Genomic DNA, 22033 nt, shown 5'->3' with positions numbered 1-22033 from the left:
GGAGGGGGAGGGGAGGGGGAGCTTGCTAGGTCAGTTGACTATCTATAAGGAATCAGATGCTGTCTGACCTCCACCTTGCATCTCCCCAGCTTGATACAGACAGGCTCTGCCTGAGAGCAGGGAGCGCAGGAGATAAAGTGCAAGTGACAGACGACAGAGGGTGACCGCCCTGGCGGGCAGCACAGTGTGCAGGCTGTGCTTTGTGTACAGATGCTGCCCACCTCAGCCCCAGACAATCCCCTCTCCTCCTCCCGGGCTCCTTCCTGACACTGTGCTTCCAACACCCTCTCTTCCCGCCCCGCCGTGGGAGGGCACACATCTGCACACTCGCATGTGCACGCGTGCAGGGAAGCAGCTGCATGCACGCACGTGTGCACACACAATCTGGAGCTCACTTGTATGCACGGGCACTCACACAGGTCCGCCCGCACCGAGACAATCACGTGAACAAGCCAGGTGCCCGTGGGGAAGTCGCTGCCTGGCCGCCCCCAACACCAGGCCACCGGGCCTCGGGCCAAGGCGCGGGGGAAGGGCTGGACCTGAACCTGGGGGAAAGGACCCACTGCTACATCTGACCTGAAGTGTGGGTCCAGCACAACCATGCAGAGAAGGGGGCACTGAGAAGGACAGGAAGCCAACAACGTTTCTCCTTTCAGTCAGAAAGTTTATTTCTTCCTAAGCGACAGCAGGAAGCAGTGAAAGCAGAGGGACTGGAACCCTGGTCCTTGGTGAGGAGGATGCAGTCCCAGCACTCGGATCCAATCAAGGCTGAGGGGCCCGGCAGAGGGGCGCTGGGGACAGGGGTCTCCCCCCGGTTCACTGGCTGAGGAAAGCGCAGGCTTCCAGGAGAGCTGTGAACACAACACAGAAGGATGTTCAGAGACTGACTTGTTTTGTTTTGTTTTGTTGAGACAGGGTCTCACCATGTAGTCCAGGCTGGCCTTGAACTCACTATGTAGCCCAGGTTGGCCTCAAACTCGAAGCAATCCTCCTGCCTCAGCCTCCCAAGTGCTGGGATTATAGGCATGCACCACATGCCCAGCTAGAAATTGAGGTTTTTAAAAGTCCATGTTTGGACCACGGATTTAGCTCAGTGGTGCTGCCACCTGCCTCGCAAGTGCAAGGTCCCAAGTTCCATGGCCAGTACCAAAAAAAAAGTCCATGTTTTACATTAGTAAATCCAAGCAGGCACTTCAATTTGCACTGTGAGTCAGTGCTGCCTTGCCCATGCGGTCCCCACTCCCTCTTCTCCTAGCCTGCGGTGCCCCAAGAACACAGCACCTCTGTTCCCCGCCAAGCCGGGCTCCCCTGCACTGGCCAGAGGGACAGAACCACCCACGCCCATCTCTGGGAGATGCAGCTGTCACATTCTCCCTCCGTCCGTGGACGTCGCTGTCCCAACCTCCCGAATGTGCGGCTCCTGGGTCCATTCGCTCTTGGCAAATGCTGCTAAGCACCTGCTGTGTGACTCACCGTGCTGCGGGCTGGGGGCAGCGGGACCCACACCCCGCCCTCCAGGGCCCAGCCCACACTCGTGCCCCCCAGGATCACCCCACCACTGCAGTTCTCTGTGTGAGCCTCCCCTGCGTGCCAGTGACCTGGGAGCTGGCTGTCACCTTGGCGCCCTGGACATTTGGAGCCTGATCGTAATTCTTTTGGGGGTCCAGGGGACGACTGTCCCATGCATTCCTTAGAAAGCATCCTGGCCTCCACCCTGACAACAGCAGGGCCTCAGGCAGATCATCCTGAGCCGAGAACAGGGAGAAAGGGAAGCCTGGGCCTGGGCACAGTGTCCCCAGGGCCTCTGCTGCCCTGGGTGAGGGATGGGAGCGGGAATCTGGGTGACCACAGAGCTGGGGGCTCGGCGCATGCTCACAGTTGAGAATCGCCCCCGGCAGCCTGGCAACGCTCAGGGAAGACTCCTAATATTTTAAAGGGTTGAATTATTATCCATGCCTTTCCCTAGCCTTTTGAGAATCGGCTTTCCTGCAGTGCCTTCGCCCCCGGTGGCTTCTCAGTGATGCCCCCAGGTCCGCGTACCGGAGGTGGAGCAGCGCTTCACATTGGCGGTAGCTGTGACGTACTCCCGTCCCAGGTACGTCTCGTAGTTGGTTCTGCCCTGCAGTCTGGCCAGGCACTCGGTGTTGTCATTGAACAGAAGGTTTTTGGTTTCAGACTGAAACAGGCAAAACTCTCCTGGGCACCTGGATCCGTTTCTTCCGAACCGAGCCTGGGTGAAAGCCAGAGGGTCAGCGAGTGGCCCAGGAGGACAGGCGCGTGTGTGGACAGGGAGCCCAAGGGCACTTCCTCATCCTGCCAGCCCCGGGGACACTGAGCTCCTTCTCACTCTGCGGCCTCATCCCATAGAAACTCACAGCTGAGGGTTTCCAAGGTCTGCTCCGAAGAATGGATCCCCAGGGCACCCTAAGCGCCTGCCCTCAGGGAGGCCATCTGCACAGGAAGCCTAGTCCTCCCACCTTCCAGGAGGTGACCAGCCAGGCCCTGCCCTCCAGAGCCACTGTCCCTTCACCCCCTGGGCCACTGCGACACCTGGGGGCCTGATGCAGTCAGAGCAACCGAGGTGCTAGTGCAGAATCCTGGATTTTCAGGGGAGCTTAGGATTCCTCCAAGTCACAAGGACACAGCCCCAAATCTAGGAGGGGAGCACTGGGTCCGTTCTTTGAGTGGTTTTGTGCAGAACATGGTTAGCCGGCCCAGAAAACTTCAAACAGTAAACAAGTCCCCAAGGAGGACTGTGGGAGGGAGGCGCCCCGTTTGCCTAAAGCCGCAGGACAGAGAGGACAGAGAGAGGGCAGGTCTCAGAGCAGAGGCTACGTCAGCCCAAAAAGGTCGCAGTGGTCCCACAGCAGGCGGTGGCTCCAGCCCCTCGATGGCTCCGTCAGGAGTCTCTGCAGCCCCAGGTCCGTACCTGTTGGTCCAGCAGCACCTGTTCCAGGAGTTTCGCCTTCTCTCTGCGAGACACCACAGCGTGGTTTGGGGCCATGGCCAGGTGGCAGCTTCGAGCCTCTGTCACAGGCTTCCGGGTGCCATCGAGGCAGAGCAGCTGGAAGTCCGCCAGCTTCAGGTCCCTGGCCCAGGATTCGGGGCTCTTTCCTGGCGAGAGAAAGAGGGAGGCACCAGCTGCAGCCGCCCTGCTCTGCGGAGGGGACTTTTCGGGTGGACTTGTCATTCAGCAAGAAAAGGGGTGCAGTCACACATGGACAGACTTCAGAAACACAAGGCCTCGAGATGAAAGCTGGGCATAAAAGACCACAAATTCCAGCAGTCCCAGTGCTCAAGGAGTGGAGTGGCGGAGTGACTGCTGATGGGGCGCTTTCTGGGGCTACTCAGGGGTTCCAGGGATCTGTTGGTGGTCACACAACTCTGCATTTGCTGGAGACCACTGAATCATACACCTCGATTAGATGGATCGGGAGGGTTTTATAGCATGTAAATTGTATCTCAAAAAGCTGTTAAAAGTTCTTTTTAGGTTCTTCATTTTTTGAAACAGGGTCTCGCTATGCAGTTCATGCTGGCCTTGAACTCGATGTGTAGCCCAGGCTGGCCTCAAATTTAACAAACATCCTCCTGCCTCAGCCTCCTGGGTGCTGGGATTACAGGTGTGCACCACCACACCCAGCAAAGTTTTTGGATTTTTTTTTTTAAAAGAAAATCTTTTGTCTATGCCATATTTCTAATGAGTTCCAGAAAAAGAAAACAGGTTGAGTATCCTTTACCCAAAATGCTGGAACCAGAAGTGCTTTGGATATTGGATTTTTTTTTTTCAGGTTTCTGGATATTTGCATATGCATTATAGACTGGGGAGAGGACCCAACTTGAAACCTGAAATTCACCGATGTCTCCTGTGCACATTACATCCATAGCCTGCAGCTAATTTTATGTGGTATTTTTAGTACTGGGACTAAAGACACTAGGACTCCGCCTCATCGTGTGGCGGGATGGGGTTTCCCACGACATTGCGTCATTCTGGAACATTTCCAATTCCAGGTTTTCAAATCCGGTATCTCCTTTCATTGTCAGATGCTCTTACTATAACCAGAGAAAGGATAAGGACTTCCACGGGTTAGCAAATATGCTTAGTCAGTTCTGATCCAATACCCGTGTAAAGTTCCAGAGGAACTGAAAACTAAACTGGATGCCCATCTGACCCTTGGAGCCCACGTCCACCGCCTGCGGTCAGTTCTGAGTGTGAACATGCAGGCTCGACTGTGTGCCAATCCAGGTCCCTGTCCGGGCCTCCCAGTCTCTCCCTCCACATCCTCTCTAAGAAACCATGGCGCCTTCCTCTTTGTTCCTCTGTGTGATGCTGAGATCCTTCCAGACCCATAGGTCTGGCCCTCATCCCTCTCCAGAGCCACAAGGTGACCCAAGGGGGAGGGGGAGGGGAGAGAATGGGGAGGGGAGGGGCAGAGGGCTCACAGGGGGCTTCAGGAAGCCCTTTACTTCCCTCTTTCAAAAGGGAAATTCTGTTTGCATCATTCGATTTTTTCGTATTGTCCATTCTGTTTCCTAGAGGCACATGTGATCTGGTGCAAGCAAATGACAGACTTCTGCACATGACTAGACAAAGCCATGGTGTGTGTGTGTGTGTGTGTGTGTGTGTGTGTGTGTGTGTGAGAGAGAGAGAGAGAGAGAGAGAGAGAGAGAGAGAGAGAGAGAGAGAGAGAATTCAGCTTCAAAAACCACTGTGGCAGCTACAGGTGTTACCATGCTGCCTCCCAAGGTTAAGATTCTGGACTTCAATCAAAAGTCTGTGAACAGCTAGGTCTCCTGCAAGTGCCCATCTGAAGACAGGGATGTGCTGTGAAGCTAAACAAAGGCTCTGCTTTGAAAGCGCAAGGGAAGCACTTCACCTACCATCGGTGTTCTGCAGGACGGTGGAGTCTTTCAGGAATGCAACGTCTCCGGCCCTCTCAGCCAGGCACCTAAAATATTTCAGAAAATAAACACATCACAAGAGAAAAGAGTCTATTAGAGCTGTCACAGATATTTGTAAATACATTCCAAAAACTGAAACACGGAAGTAAACATGTAAAAGATGAAAACATTTCCAGGAAATATTTAGTTTTAAATGGCAGACTGAACACATCTGTGCCCTCCTCCTCCTAAAACACCAGAGGCGGCCTGCCAAGACCTCTCTCCCCAGGGAGTGGACAGTAAGTTTTTCCTTAGGGAATCTGATCACCCAAGAAAAAACCCACAGATTCTAAAATTTTGGTGCCCACAATAAAATAACACCAAGAAGCAGGCCTACAGTGAGGCCCAGTACTACCAACATCCGGCAACTGGAACCGTGCCAGTGATCAGCCCAGTGTCTCTGACTTTTTATTTTAAATCAATCTAATACTTTACTCTTAAATATGGACAAATAGCCAGAGACCATTTGATATTGAAGAAAGATCATAAAAAGTGGAGCTGAAATCATTCTAATTCAGGATATAGAGACAATATAGGGTAGAGAATAAAGCTAAGAAAAAAGCTATAATTAATATCATTAAAATGTGAGGCAGGGATGTAGCTCAGTGGCGCTATGCCTGTCTGGCAAGCGAAAGGTCCTGAATTCGATCCCCAGTACCAGAAAAAAAATATATATATCCTTATAAATATTAATATATCCTTATTTTAAAAATCCTTATAAAACATGAAAGAAGCACCATTCACAAAACAAGAAAGCTCTAAAAAGGAATAGTTGAGATACAGAAGAGTTCTTAGGAAGCAAAAAAAAAAATCTTTACAATTCTTTAAAAATGATAAAAGCTGAGCAAATAACCCAGAAATTAGAATATGAGGAACAGATAATAAAAAGTAAATAAGAAAGCCAGATGATAATGCAAGAGAGTCCATAATTTAAAAATAAAAACTTAAGGTGAAATCAGAGAAATAGAAGAACGGAAATTGTCAGAGAAATAATAAAGTTTCCCAGAACTAAATAACCTAAGTTTTCAAATGAAATGGCTTATCAAGTGCCCAGTCCAATAAATTAGAAGAAGTCACACATAAATAAATATCATTATGAAGTTTCTGAACACTGGAGTTTTTTTTAAAAGCTCAAAAAGTTTTCAAGAAAAAGAAAACAATGCAGTATACAAAGGATCATCAATCAAGATGGTAACATATTTCTCAACAGCAATTCTAGGAAGTAGAAGACAATGGATTAGTCATTTTAAATTTTGAATTTACTATATTCTATCTTTCACTTTCCTATGACACATTCTGGATAATTTTCATTTCACTAATTCTTCCAGTTACATGTAGTTGGTTAAACCGGTCAGTTCCATAGTAAATTTCAATTGCTATTTTATTCCTTTCTAGAAAGTCTATTTATTCATTTTTTAAATACTAGTTGGTTTTTTTCTGTTGGCTGTTTGCACTTGTCACCCTTTTCTGATTACGTTGTGCTGCTGTGTTGCTCTTTGACACTGACAGTGTATTTTCAGCAGTCTTTGAAGACCAAGCTGAAGCTCTTTGTCCCAGAGAAGTTCCTAGAGACACCATTAACCTGGGACCACTTTAAAAAATATTTATAACTTGAGGATTTCGGGACCATCCCAGGGGACATGAGTCTGAATCACAAATCCATTCAGGGATTGGTCATGATTTAAATTTCACAGAAGTAGAGTGCTTTGCCATCTTCCTCAACTTCAGGCCAACTTCAGCTCCACCAAGAGTGGCCACAGAAGTTACTCTGGTGCACTCTGTAAGGGTAAGGTAGCCTGTGAGGGTCAAGATTGTTGGAGCAAGTACACACCTCAAGAGAAAGCAGCACCATGCTGCTCTTGGAATCCTCATTCCCCTTGGATTTTGCCCTAATAATTCCTTATCATTTTACCTTTTCCTCCACGTTTTCAAGGACATGTGTATGAAGGCATGCGGGGCATGGCCTCCGGTGTTAATGCTTGTTTTGAGTGGAAAGTTTAGTCAGATTAAATACTGCCATTTTCTAGATATAGAAATCTTATCAAAATTCCTAGGGAAAAAGTTTTTCAACCTAGATCTCATCATTCAGACCAACTATGAATCAATGCAAAAGTAAAGATGTCTGAAGACATGTAAATAAATATTTCAAAAACCAGCAACACACTTCACTCTTTCTCAAGAAGCTGCAGGAGGCTGTGCTCTGTTGCAACAAAACCAAGAAAGCTAAAGAAATGAAATCTAGGAAACAGGCTGCCTAAAGCGAAGCAAGAGAAATGGACAGCTTAAAGTGACAGCCTCAGGGTGTCCCAGGGCCACAGATGTGAGGGTGGCCCGGGAGGGAGCTCTGGATCCAGGCTGCGGCTGGAGGACAGTGGTCTCCGGAGCAGCATTCCCAAGCAAGACGGCAGCCCGCGTCTGTGCAGTCTGCGTGGTTGGGAGACGCATGCTACAGGCAGGGGGCTTCAAATGCGTGAATTTTAAAAAGCATAGAAAATTAAGCAAATTTTAAAAATAAGACATCTGGGATCTCAGATCATCCAGTCTAGATTCTGGATATAATTAGAACAAAAGACAAAGCAGAGTCTTCTGGTGTAAACAGAAATGCTGCCTTGCAGAGAGTCCCGGGAAAGGGGTGCCTCCCCAATGTCTGGGGCAGTTTGGGGGTCACGATGTCTCCTCGAGTCTAGCCACCATTCTGAGTGGGATCACATCACGACTCTTCTATTCCCAAATCCTTAGTTCCTCAAAGATATTTTTGTACATTCAAAGCACATTTTTGTTTGTCTGATTTTTATGACTCACTCAAAATATAACAAAAACAACTTCTATAGCGTCGGGCCACCAAAGTTTACATGACAAAGCTCAAAGGCCACAGTTTGAGCACGCGCGGTCGTTCTCAGATCCATGGCGCCACCTGCTGGCAAAATGAGCTCTTGGAAACGGGGAGGAGCCTGATGATCCCTCTGCACCCCTAAACAGCGCCACCACTAATGAAATAAATGTAGGCTGTGGGTGCTGTGAATCATGCCCTGGATGTAATTTATGAACTCTGAAAACTTTTTTTTTTTTTTTTGGCAGAACTGGAGATCAAACTCAGGAGCACTCAACCACAGAGCTACGTCCCCAGACCTTTAAAAAAATTTTTTTTTAATTTTGAGACATAGTCTAGCTAAGTTCCCAGGCTGACTTCAAACTAGCAATCCTCCTGCCTCAGCCTCCTGAGAGGCTGGGATGAACACATTTGGGCGAGGCGGGGGTGCCCTCCAGGAGCTGCCTCTGGGTGGCTGTGACAGGCCACCCCTTGCGCCCGCCCGAGACTCACCACGTGGAGGCCCGGGACTCACCGGAAGGCCCCCGTGTAGCCGTAGTAGCGCTCCTGGCTGTTGGCCACGCACTTGTTCTCACCCCGGTCGTTGCCCACACACAGTGCGCACAGGGGGGACGCGGGGTCCGCACCTGGGGCGCAGCTCTGGCTGAAGAATTCACCTGCAGGAAGGAGCCAGCAGTCAGTGGCCACCTGAGTCCTCCTCTGAGCAGGTGACCCGGCCGGGGCTACAGAACACACCGGCCCATCCCACTGGAGTCAGCACCACGTCACGGACTGCAGGCCTGGGAGCCTCCTCTGCTCTTCATCCTGCACAGGAGGCAGAAGCAGGCTGCTCCTCCGGCTCTAACAGGGGCTGGACCTCACTTCCCCGGGAGAGGCCGAAGCCTGTGTCCTGGCCCAGCCACTCTTTGGAGGGGCCGAGGGGGGCTCTGTCTCCTGCTGCTGAACTGAGCAGGATGTAACCCCTCATGTGACTCAACCCAGGGAAACGGAGGCAGAGGTGATGAAAAAGTTCTGAGCACGGACCACCTTTTGTCAGACCTGCAGCCCCTGGGGGCAGCTCAGAGCCAGCACAGAGATGACAAGAGTAGCAAGCATGGTCTGCTGTGCTGGGGACTGGCGTGTGCCCCGGCCAGGACCAGCCCCAGTGACAGTGCAGCGGGGTCCCCACTCCGGGAGAGCCACAGCGAGGGCACCAGGTACCCACATCGCCAGGCCACCAAGGGAGGGTGTGGCCAGCACTAGCCAGGGTGAGCAGGGTGTGGGGGGACCCAGGGCACAGGGGTCTGCGGAGGGCAGACTGGGTGAGCAGTGGGTTCTGTTTAGAAACAGAACTCCCTGCATGGGGCAGGCTGGTGGGAAGTGGAGGCCTACGAGGAATTTGGATCTGGGGCTGCAAGAGGTAAGAAATACTGGATTTCTCAGAACTGCACCCATTCTTTCGAAACAGAGAAGTAGGCTGATACTCCAATTGTCTGTGTGCGTGTGTTTGTGTGTGTGTGTGTGTGTGAGCACTGAACCCAGGGGTTCATACACGCTAGGAAAACATTCCGGGGCTATCTACATACCCAGCCCTTTTTGTTAGAGACAGATTCTTGCTAAATTCCTTAGGCTGGCCTGAACTTGCAATCCTCCTGCCTCAGCCTCCTGAGCAGCTGGGATCATAGACATGCACCACCTTACCCGACTTGATGCCCCTGCCTTTCACCTCCATAGGGGGGGACTTGGAAACTGTCAGGCAGGAAGCCTCCTTGGGCATCCCGGCTTACAGGGCGTAGTCCCAGGGAGGACTTTCTTCTACCCAAAGACACCTGTGGGCCCAAGCTGCAAGTCCCCCCAGCCCCTCCCCAGGAGGCTTCCGCCACCCCGGGACTCCACACCGAATCTGCAGGAGCCAGTCTGGTTGAAGAGCAGGCCCATGGGGATGATCCAGCCCGCGGTCCTGTCCACAGCTGTGTGGCAGGACTTCCTGCCTCTCAGAGAGTTCCAGGTGAGGCCAGAGTCCGATGTCCGAACCGCTGCCACTGCAAGGTACCCTGCACACGGACGACAGAGCAACCTTAACCCCAGGATGCCTGGCATGCGGATTCCAGTGCAGTGTCCACAAGCCAGGCCACAGCCAGACGCATCGGCAGGGGGCGGTTCCTCAGATCCCTGGCTGGCCGTTGCTAGGCAGACCCACAAGTGCCGGCTGTGCCCTGCATCCAGGGGAGATCGGGCTGGGCTGTGAAATAAAGCAATCAGAAAAGCTGGGCTGTTCGTGATTGCAGCAGGTCTGTCCTCAAGCAGCCACACGATGCCTCCAAGTTAACAGGAGAGCCACGAAAGGAGCAAACCCTGAACAAGTGTCCCCTGCAGTGTGTACCAGGCAGGAGCAGCGGGCCTCCACTGCATGGATGCAGGGTCCCTGAGCAGTGAAGGGTCAACGTGGTGCATTGGCTCTCAGTGGCCGCACTGGGGCAGAGGGCCGGATTCCCCACAGAGACCCAGGTGCACAGCAGGATCCGCCGTGGCTCTGTGCAGTCTGCTTCCTCTCTGCCCCTTCGAAGCTCACTGTGAACCGGAGCCCAATCCACTCCCTAGGGATGAGCCGCTGCCTTCAGGACTTCCAGGACCAGGTCTGCCTCTGTCGTTTGTTTTGAGTCTTTACCACCTCGTCCTCCAGCAACTCGAACTTATTCTCCCCCCGGAAAGTGCCCAGCCTCAACTCACCTTCCGGTGGTCTGTTCACGCAGTCAGAGCCTGGGTTTGCTTGGGATTCTGAAAGAAGAAGACAAGCAAGCCATTGTAAAACACTGATTTACCGCGAAGTCACACACTGTGAAAGATGCACAGCACAGAGTGGCTTCCAGAGAGGGCTGCAGCTGTGCCATACGCAGAAGTGAACGCACACTGTCACCAGGAGACAAGCAAAGATGAGCCCGAGCCGCGGTGGCCGCCAGCTGGCAAGTCCTCACCCGCAGGGACCCGGATGGGCAACTCTGGCAGAGCTACACCCGGGCCTGCACAGCTGCACGCAGACACGGGTGGACACCGCAGGCAGCACGCCGGGCACGAGGCATCGGGCACTGACCATGTGCCTTGCCACTGCTGCCTGGAGTTCAAACACAGCCAGAACAGGCTGCGTGCACTGCTGGAAGTCAGGAGAGCCTCGGACTTGTCGGGAGGAACAGAGGGAATTTTTGTGATTTGGAAATAACTTTGTCAACAGTGAAGAATCTGCCTCACTCCAAAGAACTTAAAATTTGGACTTGCGAGTGAATGGTTGGAAGATAAACTCTTGACAACCTCACCTGGGTGATTAAATCTGTAAAAGCTTAAAGATTAAAACGTAAAAGCAAGCCCAGGACTTGGGGGGGGGGGGGGTGAGAGGAGAAAGGAACAGAGCCGAGGGGAAGGGAGAGGGAAGCGGGGAGGAAGGGAGCCTCTGCGCTTTGCTTTGCCCAGTCTCAGCACAAGCTTCTTAGGCAGCAGGGCCCCTTTGCGGCTTGCTCCCCCACGTCCCCCCAGGGCGTCCAGGCTGCTCCCCCGGGTCCAGCGCGTGGCCGGCTCCGCCCAGGCCCCGAGAGCTCTCTCCCTCCACTTACTCTGGTTCTCTGCCAGGACGGGCACCAGGCCGCACCTGCCCGCCGTGTAGATGAACCCTCCGTCCAGACTCATGGCGTCCGCCTCGCCTTTCTGTGGAGACAGGGGCTGCTTCCTGTCCTGCCGTCTTCGCAGCCCCAGGAGTGGCTTCTCTCCCCAGCCCCCTGCAGATCCCCATGTTGGAGCTGAGCCCTCGAGGGGATCAATACCTCGTGCCCACTGACTCGCTGCCAGCCCGCTCGGCTGGGTACTGCCAACTCAGAAGAGCCGGGCCCTCACTGCAGTCACCCTGCGTCCTCTGAGCAAGTCCCCTTCTGCTCTGGGGACGCGGGGAGGGGATCTACACCCCAACCGCCAGCCTCAAAGGGCCGGGCCGCGGGCACCACTCGGGCTCACGGGCAGCAAGCGCATCCCCGCCCCACGGGCACACGCGGGCCACTAGTGGGGCTCAGCGCGCTCAGCAATGCTGGACACGACTTCTAAACAGGAGTCTATCTCGGGGTTGGGATAATGGCAACGTGATCGTGACTAATCGGAGCTGGTCCACATAAAAGAGGTTCTGAAATCTCTGACGGAAAAACATTACTGAAGAACAAGTATTCACGCGGGAAACGCCCACGACACGCTTCCTGTCTGGTGAAAACATTCGGAAACTGCACTAACCGACCCAGTCCTGGAACCCCGCGTGCACCCCTGCACGCACGGCACACCCCGGAGCTCAGAATCGGCAGAACCGCAGTCAGAGCCGGGAGTGGCCACACACCCCGGGAACCCCAGTGCTCTGGGAGGCTGAGGGAGGAGGATCACAGTCCGACCCCAGCCCGGGGAATCGACCCTAACCCTAAAAGATAAATAAAATTGAATTTTAAAAAAGGGCTGGGGAACGTAACTCAGTGTGAAGGCCCTGGGTTCAAGTCCTAGCACTGAAAATGAAAAAAAAAAAAAAAACCCTTTAATCGTAGCTTTCTCTGTGTAAGACCACAAGTGGTTTTTTGGTGTGTGTGGGCGTGCGGGTGTGTGTGCACGTCCCACGTTCCAGATTACACACAATAACCCTGAGTTGTGCTTCAGGTGAAAGAGGTGAGAACTTCACAATAAGCTGCTTTTTCAACCTAAAACCGCACGCCCTGGGCAAGGTGCCAGCGCCCTGGGGGCCCGCTCGGTCCTCCACCGGGTCCTCCTCCGCCCCGCCCACCACGACCCGACCCGCCTCTGCCCCGCCCCTCCCCGCCCACCATGACCCGCGGGATGCAGTCCTCTGGGGTGCGCGCCGAGGTGCAGGTCACTCTGCCGCCGCTCACGCTGCTCCAGCGGTCACACTTGCGCTTCTCCTCGGGGCCGACCGCGCACCACACGACCCGCGCGCGCCTGGCGGCCACATCCGCCTCCGCTGCAGAGAGGGTCACAGTGGTGGGCACCGCCGCCTGCCAGTCCCTCCTCTCAGTCCACTTCTCAGCTCCTCACCCTGCTCGGCCCAGGGGCTGCCTCGGTTTCTCCTCCCCTCCTTTCCACAGCTTCCCTGGCTTCTAACCCATCCCCATCCCTGAGCCCTCAGAGCCCAGTGTCCTCCCCGAGCGGTGGCCGAGGAGACCTCTCCGGGCCCACGGTCACCAGCGTGGACACAGTGGCCTCTGGTCACCTGCTCCCGGCTCACCCCCCAGCCCAGGGGAAGATCGTGGCCCAGCTGGTCCCCTGTGGCCTCTGACCCTGGCCAAGCTCAGGAGCTGACTCTCCAGGCCCAGCGTCCTCCCTGCTGCTGCTCCTATTTCTCACTTAATAGGAGGCCGGCTGGTTTTCCTGCCAGCCCTGGCGATCCTGACCACACAGGACCACAGGGGAGCCTGAGTCTGGAGGCCAGCATGGTGTGGGGACCCCTCTCCTGATCCCCGACCCGGTCAACAGCAGACGCTCACACCTGCATCCGGGAGGACAGTGACCATCCCGGGCAGGGCCCCCCAGAGACAGCTCCCCACACTCACTTTCCTCCATGTTCCGGATGGAGGAGAGGTAGCCGAAGCCCAGGTACAGCCCGGTGTCTATCTTCTTGGGGACCCTCACGAAGCCCAGCGAGGAGTCCTTGAACAGCAGGTCCTTCTTCCCACGGGGTGAGCCAAAGAGCTGGAATGCCGATGACTTGTTTCTTCCAAACTTTTCCTAATGAAGGAAAAATAGAACTGTGGAGTTAGCAGTCAGTAGGGAGGAAACCAAGCCCCAGTGTTGAAAATGAGTCTCTGGAATTTTGGGGTAATTCTGAGGGCAGGGACCTAGGTCATCGCAGAGGCAGGAGCTCAGCTTGGCCCAGTCTCTGGGAAGTGGCTGGGGCTCAGAGCCTTTGAGTCCTGGGAATGCTGTGTGGTAAACACACACACACACACACACACACACACACACTTCTGCTGCAGCCATGAGCTGCCGGGGGTCGGCAGTGCTAGAGGAGTCCGGCCTTCCTGCCATCTGTGCTGGAGTCCCCTGAGCCCAAAGGGGCTTCTAGAGTGTCCCAAGTCAGGAGTGGAGATTTGCACCCCACCCCCAATGCTGAGCAGGTGGGGAGCAGCACAGGTGGGGCTACCTGCGCCTGGTGGAGAAACTCCCAGATCAAGTCCTCCTTGCCATTCACACTGCGGGCCACGACAGCGTGAGAAGGGACGCGGGCCAGGTGACACTGCTTATACTCGTCCACCGGCCTCCAGGTGTTGTCCGGGCAGAGCAGCTTGTACTGGTCCCGCTGGGCCTTGTCCGGCAGGTCCTCTGCAGGAGGGAGAGGCCCAAGTGAGCCAGAGCTTCGCTCCTCTCAGAGAATTCAGAGCTGGAGGAGACATCTTGCCCGGCTGACAGAAGTGAGAGCCAGGAATGCAGTGTGGCAGATTAGATCTAGAATATCCCCAAAGCCTCCTGTGTTTGGAGGCGGGGCTGTCAGAAGGTGACTGGATCAGGCACTATACTCATCAGTGGATTCAGCCATGGATGTGGCCATGGCTGACTCTGCTGTTAGGAGGCAGGGCCGGGTTAGAAGCGGGTCACTGGGGTGTGACGGGAAGAGCGTATCTCCCCGCCAGCTCTTCTCTCCATTCTCTGCTTCCTGGCTACCATGAGGTGAGCAGCTGTCCTCCTCCCAGGCCCTTCCACCAGCCATTTCTGCCTTGGAGCCAGCGACCATGGACTAAACCCTCTAGAAACTGTAAGCCAAATTAAACCTCTCCTCCTTTAAATTGTGGGTGTCAAGTATTCTGTCTCGGCAACCAAAGTGGATACAGGTGGAGAATCAGGCTGAGGGTGTGGCTCAGTGGTACAGCACTTGCCTGGCATGTGTGGGACCCTAGATTCCATCTACTGCATGGAAGGAAGGGAGGGAGGGAGGGAAGGAGGGAAATTCTGAGAAGAAAGGCAGTGAATGACTCCAGAACACTCAGAAAGTTAAAGAGAGCCCCAGAAAGAGCCAGGGGTTGGCAGAGCTTCAAGCCTGTGACTGAACACACCCTGCAGCCCTGCTGGAAAGGGTCACCTCACAGAGCTGCCTCCCCCCCCACATCTGAAGGAACAGTAAGAAGGACCAAAAGATTAAGGCAAAAAATACCCTTGAAAAATTAAAAAAGGAAAATACCCTTGAGACACTTCCACACTGGGCTCAGAAAAACTGAAAATAAATAGCAAAGTGGGGCTAGGAACTCCCTCTATTACAGAAAGCTTCCACATACCAGGGTATAAAAACAGGAAGACACAAACACCAGCAAAACGAAACACCCCAGAAGCTGGCCACATGGATAAGTACAGACCTGGCAAAGGACTGACTCCATGTAGCATGAGCACACAGGTGGAGCTCTTGTTGTTAGCACAGGGAAAGGGTCCATAAAGGGAGGAAAAGGCTAAGGCAAATCCATGCCTGATTTCCCAGCTGGTATACACGGAGGCAGTTGTGAGAGGGAGGAATCATTCATCTTATTCACTGAAACTTTCATGATTTGGGGGTGAAATGAGCATCTTTAAAAGACCCCAAAACCACAAATCAGCAGGGCAAAACTGATGGCTTTTAGCTCATGGGTTTCAAAGACCTTTGTACTACTGACAGACACCCTGAAGTCTAAATAGACAGAGACAGTCCTGAACTTGAAACCCTGGAGGACAAGTCAGAGTCTATAAAACAAGAACAAGAAACCCAAACTGCAGGAGATATATGGAGAGAGTCGACTCACAGGTGTCAGAAGTGCAAATTAAACCAACCATGAGATTGTTCTATAGCCATCGTCATTCAGACAAACACAATGAATGTCAAAAAACAAAGTTGTGCAAAAGCAAGAACATCAGCAGAGACGAACATGAGCAGAATTGAAATCTTGAGAGCAGTGTCCCTCCCGGGGCCCTGGATGACTGCTCAGGTGCCCCAGGGAGTTCCACAGCCTGTCTGCACCTAGCAGTAGGGCCTCACGGTGGGACAGGCAGAGGAGGAGGGCTCTGTGTGAGGCCAGGAGAGAACACACCTGGTGTCCATCGCTGGGCTGGCCCCTGGCAAGTCCTACGAGCCCACGACACGCAGACCCGTGTCCAAACCAAATGCTGAGCGGAGCCCCTTGGGGACCCCATGGTTTCTAACACTCAGGAAATGTGTGAACGTAGAACCAGGGCCACAGGCAGCCCCTCCACGTCACAGTATGACACAGCCCGGAGGAGACAGTGTGGGCACCTGGGCTCGCGTCCCTCTGCAGGGAAAAGCAGGCGTCGGTGGGCGATGTCAGACACCAGTGACGGAGCCACGCCGAGTGCGCTCATGAGAAAACAGAACGACAAGGGAACCCGACGGAAGGTGTGGGACCCGAGGCTCCGAGCCAGCTCTTACCGAACACTGTACTCGCCTTGATGAAAGCCACGTCTCCAGCCCCCTCTCTCAGACACCTGCCAAGCAAGACACCCCAAAGGTGAGTGGCCTGGGCCCTGTGCTGCCCGCTCCCTGAGGTGGAGATCGGGCCCTTCCAGGTGGGGCTCAGGTGCTGACAGGGCCTGACCATGGCTCTCGGGCGGAAGGGAGGTCACTTTTTTGTCTGTGTAAGAGAGAGCTGCACGGAGGGGAAAGGCTTGGTATCCCTGGCCGTGTGGCTCTTTCCTGGGCCTGAGTTGCCAGCTTCCCCGAGTGGGAGGACAGGCAGATAGGCATCTCTGCACACTGCAGAGCCCAGGGCTCGGGGAATGTGGTGGACAGGCAAATTGGGCAGGGCTCCTTCTGCCCTTGGGGAAGAGGTAGGGACATGAGCCCGGACGCAGCGCTCTCCTGCCCAGCTGGCTCCACATGACAAGACTCCTTCGGCCCCAGGGTGCCCAGGGGAGGGGCTGGAGTCAGCAGAACCCAGGACACTGGGTCCCCTTCGGTCCCTGCAACGGCTGAGTCACCTGGGCCCTAGCAGAGGCCCCCTGGGGTGAGGCATGTGACCCACAGTGGGGACCAAGACAGCGTCACTCACTTGAAGGCTCCAGAGTAGCCGAAGTACGGCTCCTGCGTGGAGAAGGCACATTTATTTGTCCCTGTCCCTGCACACAGGCGACACAAGTTGGGAAACCGAGCTCCATCCGCACCAGGAACGCAGCTGGCCAAGAAGAATCTGGCCACAGCTGTGGAGCAGAGAGGGGGCTGCAGAGTGGGAGGCAACCCTGCCGCAGTGTCACCCCTGCAGTGACCCTGGGGACACAGCCGCTTCCCACACCCTGCCCGGCACCCTCTGGCCTGGGCTGGGAGCTTGGGGACAGACACCTTAGCTGAGCGGCTCTGGTCACCTCCCCAGGGACACCTGCCTCCTTGCTGGCCCTCCCTACCTTGGAGTCACCGCAGGCACCCATGGGACCCCAAAGTGGCCCCGCCCACAGTTGTAGTAGACACCCTGCCGCGCTCTCCCAGGGTCCCCTCTGCCGTCTTACCTGCCTCTATGGGCTCGGGGGGTCCCGTCCAGTTCAAGAACGGACGGAGCAGCCCTATGGGGACCCTCCACCCAGCAGTCCGGCGGATGCCGGTGTGGCAGGACCGCAGGCCCCGCAGCTGGTCCAGCCGGAAGCTGCTGCTCCTCTTGGCCACAACCACAGCATAGTAGTGTGTCCGGGGCTCTGCGAGGGGCAGGGAGACCTGAAAGTCAGCCTGGGCAAAAGAAGGAGCACAACCCACCCCCGAGCCAGCCCCTGTAAGAGGGGCCCTTGCGTCCTCTCCTCCCAGGCCAGCACCTCTGCTCCCTGCAGCACGGTGTGCACCCCAATCCCGGGAGCCTAGGCCATGCCTTCAGCCACCAGCACTCACGTGCTTCTGTGCCATACACTTCAGCCGCCACGGGGCGCAGGTTGTAGGGGGCCTGCCCCGCTTCGTACAGCTGCCCGCCATCCAGGGTCATGGCATCAGCCTTGCTATCCTGGAGGATGAGGGGTCCGTCAGCTGCAGGGAGACCTCCTGAGCCCAGCGAGTGGGTGTCGGGGCTCCAAGAGGCTGCACAGCCGGAAGGAGCTCCAAAGGGGCCTGCAGGCCTCGAGGCCACATGTCACAGGGTCCTGCCCAAGGGCTTTAACTCCAGAGACCGGCACCGGCCCCTGGCCACACCAGCTGTTTGTGTTTGAAGTTGTTCTGGGTGCATCTCCCCTAGCCTTGCTTCGTGCTGGCTGAAGTTCTTTTTACTCAACAGAAAGTACAGCGATTCAGATGTCTTGACATGACCGTAATACAGCAGAGGGACAAGGGCCAGCTCGGCTCCACGGCACTCCATCCATTTCCTGGCACCCCCGTGCACCCTGGTCCCCCCACTTCCAGCCGAGACTCACCGTAATGGCCCGGAGACAGTCACGGTAGGAGGCTCTCTTGATGCAGGAGACTGGAGGGCCCCTCACTTTCTTCATGTTCCTCTGCAGTCGGAAGCACTTGGTCACCTCGTCTTGGGATATGGTGCACCATCGCACATTTTCCTTGGGGGTGGCCCGGCCCAGTCCTGGGAGAGAGGAGCCCGAGATAGGTCTCCAGGATGGTCTGGGAGGGACCACCTTGTCCCCCGGCAGCCTCCCAGCTCTGTGCTCCCAACCGCCCTCCGTCCTCTGCTCCCCACCACCGCTCCAGCCGTTCTCACGGAGGCCTCCACTAGACCCGAGGGACCCTGCCCTGGCCGGGGGTGGGGTGGGGTGGGGGGGTCTTAATAAAAGAAGGGTGGCAAAGCCTCTAGATTCTTTTCCTTCCTGTAACTTGGACATTCTTCCTGCTCCTAAAAAAGTGCTGCTGACCCAGCCCTCAGATCAGTTTAGGGAGTTCTTCCACCTGCTTTGCCCCATTTGAACCTGGGAGGTGGGCAGAGAGACGGGTCGCTGCTTGGCTCTTAGGGAGGCTAAGGGTGCAAATCCAGCCTTGAGTCTCTCTCAGTTGTGGGTCTAAGCACCTCCAAGAGGGTATCTCGGAGCGGGAGAAAACACAGCCGACTGTGGAGGCTGTGGGAGTAGGGACTCGGGGACACAACAGGCCTCCCTGCCCAGAAAGATGGGGCCCTGGTCAGCCTGCTTTGGTGCTAGAATCCGCAACTGGGCAGAAGTTGGATCAGGTTTGCTCACCTGGTTGCCTGGCAGATGGCATCTATGGAAAACCTACAGTGCAGGTCCAATCAAAATGGCAAAAGAAAGAAAGCTTTCTGCCCACGCTCAGGAGCAACGCAAAGGTGTCCAGCCTCCTTTGTCCTACCCAGCACAGTGTGAGGCCCGGGACATGCAGTGAGGCAAGAAAAGGAAACAAAATGAACGGCACCGTGAAGAAGTTTGAGTGAAACTTTGCAGCTGACACACATCTGGATGCAGAGAACCCTAATGCATCTGCAAAGCACTGTCAGAGCGGATGAGCAGGTGCTGCAGGGTCAGGGATACCAGACCAGGAGACAAAAATCAATCTCATCTTTGCATACAAGCACTGAAAAGCCTAGGCCTGAAGGCTGTCATTCTAATTCATAATAACAACAAGAGAGAACTAAATACATAATGGGTAAAAGATCTCGAGTCCACCAAAGAAGACAGATGGCTGTTAAGCACATGAAAAGCTGTTCAGCATCAGTAGTCAGTGAACAATGTGAATTTTAAAAGGTAGTCGAGTACATCACATAGCTGATCACAGCTGAAACAGACAGAAACATGTGTGGGCAAGGGTGTGGAAGAATGGAAACCTTCCTGCATGGCCCGGAGTGTAAACTGGTGCAGGCTCTTTGGAAAACAGCCTGGTGCTTCCCAAAATGTTACACATGGACCAACCCTATGGCCCAGCATCTGAGCTTCTAGAAATAAAAACATGTCGTCGTTCAGACTCCTGCATGAATATTCATAGCAGCATTATTCAGAATAGCAAAATATTGGAAATAGCCTAACTGTCCAACAACTGCACAAAGAAGGCATGGGGGAATGGACAGCTTGCGTAGGGACATCACCGAGAACGGAGGGGGCAGCAACGGGGGGTTGGTGTCAGAAATCAGCCAGAGAACAAGTGAGTCCAGAGGGAAGTCCAGGCCGCGAGCCACGGTGGGGCAAGCCAGGGCGGAAGCCAAGGACAGGGCTCCTTTCTTCTCCGTCCTTCCCGCCCCACAGACGGCCCAGGCCCCGGGAGGCCCCAGGCACATGACCCAGCCTGGTGGGAGCCCATGAGTGCCTCCCCTGGCTCCTCCAAGCCCCCCCCCCCATTGCCCACGAGCCCTGGATCCAGCCGGCCTGACCCCTACCAGCCTGGACACCACTCCTGGAGACCAGAGCAGGAATCCCAGAGAAGCATGGGGTTTCCGCAGGGGTATAGGCCACCTCTCCGGTGTCCGAGGGGTCAGGAGAGCGGCCCGGGATCTGCTCGCACTCCCCAGGTTTGGGGGGAAGGACTCCCTGGCTCTCTAACCACCTCCCTGACCCCTTCTTCCTCCAGGAACTCCCACCCTGAGTGGAGCCCTAAAGCAGGAGGGAGGAACAGCGCTGGGTAAGGGTGGGGCGCCTGCTCTGCCCGGCCCCACCGGCCGGCTGTCTAAGCCCCTGTTCCCGCCCCGAACCCCCCCCCACACACACACACACTCATGGCTTCCACCATGACACATCCCTGCGGAGCACTGCAGCCCCAAGTTACCCCAGGACCCAAGAGACTCCTTCCTTCTGCCCAGCAGGTGGCGGCCCACCTCCACGTCCGCCCAGCCCCAGGGTTTCTAAATGAGGAAACCAAGGCTCAGACCAGCTTTGTCACACATCCTTGCAGGAACTAGGATCCTGTTGACTTCAACTACAATGCTGTGTGTCTTTAGCAAGTTGCTCACCCTCTCTGAACCTGTGTAACTAGGATAGGTGATGGAGGTCCTGGGGGGACACGGGCAGCAGAGGCCTCCCCGGAGGCCCTGGGGAAGCTGTGGAAGACCTAGATGTGGCCCACATGGCTTAGGGGAGTCCTGTTCTGCCTCTCATCCCTGCACCAGTCCGTGCCTGTCTGGATGCGAAGCACTCACCAAGATCCCCGAGGGACAGGGACAGCAGGGCGGCCAGGAGGAGTCTCATGGTGCTTCCTGTCGTGGTGACACAGCCAGTCAGGGCTCTGCCCGAGCTGCCCTGCGCCCTTTTATCCAGGAGGCCCCGCGGGCTGGCCCCGCCCTGTTGCCCCATCGGTGGTGCAGGCTGCTGCCTCCCTGCCCCAGTGCTCTCCCCTCTGTCCCTCCCCTCCGAGTCTGGTTCCTGCTGGGCTCAGTGCCTGGAGGTGGGGGACAGGCCAGGGGGTTCCGGGAACAGGGAGCTGGGCGCTCCTCAGCAGGCAGTGTGCACAGCGGTTCCACCTACAGGGCACAGGGGCAGCTTCGGGACAGAATGGCCACTTGGAGGGAACCTGGGGCTCCAAGGGAAGGGACCCTCCCAGTCCTGCTGAGACTCACAGTCGGGCTCCCCAAACAGGATGGGGCCTCAGAGGGGACCGTCCACCCCCGGCCCTGTCCCCTCCTCTGCCAAGGGGGAGATGCCTGCTCCTTCTTCCTCCCTCCCTCCCTTCCTCTCTTTCTTTTTTTTCTTTTTCTTTTAGTAGTGATGGGAGATAGACGAAAAGGTCAACCTCATTTTAACACACGTCCTATCAGGAGAGGCCCTTTTTCGTTGCAAAGCTAGTTTCGGCTTCTAAGGACAGGTCTGTCAATTCCATCCCATGATTCGGGGGCCTCGGTAACAAAGATCTCCCGCACCGCTCACTGTGTGCCCGTAACTGACTGGAAGCCCACTACCTGTGGCCCTCCATGCACGCCCTGGACGCTCCAGGCCCTCGTGGGCACTGCAGCCCTGTCCCTGCAGGTGGGAGCTTGGCTGGGAGTCAGCAGGTGAGGCAGGGAGGCTCCACCCCTCGGGGAAGTCACCTAAGAGATGTGCTTGTCCTGAAAGACTGGTCCTGACTGTTTGCTTAGACCACTGGGTGGTCAGGTGTTTCCTGGAGCAGCAGTTGAGTAAAGCCCCAGGGAGCCAGTGCTGGCACGGGTAGGCACCCGCAGGCACTGTGCCCTGGAGAAGTGCCCAGTCTGGGAGGCTCCAGAGGAGCTGTGGGGGCCTCTCCATCCTGGGCATGGTCCTGCCAGGGCACAAGGGACTGGTCGGGATCCTGCAGCCTGGCACAAGAGAGGGGCCTGGGGCTTGGTGCTGGAATCTCCAATGGGTGGGGGGTGACAGGTCCAGGGTCCCTTGTTGTTTGGAAATAAGATATCG

General features: G+C 55.4%; 1 protein-coding gene across 1 annotated transcript; it reads right to left on the bottom strand.

Annotated features, from left to right (window-relative positions):
- Window positions 1–646: 646 nt before the first annotated feature.
- Window positions 647–20964, bottom strand: Ltf (lactotransferrin). The gene is made up of 17 exons (XM_004835024.3): window positions 20806–20964; window positions 18134–18297; window positions 17622–17730; window positions 17252–17434; window positions 16801–16948; window positions 16182–16237; window positions 13920–14098; window positions 13330–13504; window positions 12586–12740; window positions 11353–11443; window positions 10478–10525; window positions 9646–9801; window positions 8283–8424; window positions 4879–4946; window positions 2930–3114; window positions 2041–2230; window positions 647–851 (listed from the first exon to the last, which is right to left on the bottom strand). The coding sequence occupies exons 1-17, from the start codon at window positions 20957–20959 to the stop codon at window positions 817–819; spliced, it is 2238 nt and encodes a 745-aa protein (XP_004835081.2). The 5' UTR covers window positions 20960–20964; the 3' UTR covers window positions 647–816.
- Window positions 20965–22033: the final 1069 nt, after the last annotated feature.

This window comes from Heterocephalus glaber, unplaced genomic scaffold, assembly GCF_053883595.1.
Source record: "Heterocephalus glaber isolate CG9 unplaced genomic scaffold, H.glaber_assembly_v1.0 deba00001504, whole genome shotgun sequence".
NCBI classification, from domain to species: Eukaryota; Metazoa; Chordata; class Mammalia; order Rodentia; family Bathyergidae; genus Heterocephalus; species Heterocephalus glaber.
This window is presented reverse-complemented; position numbering and strand designations above follow the sequence as displayed.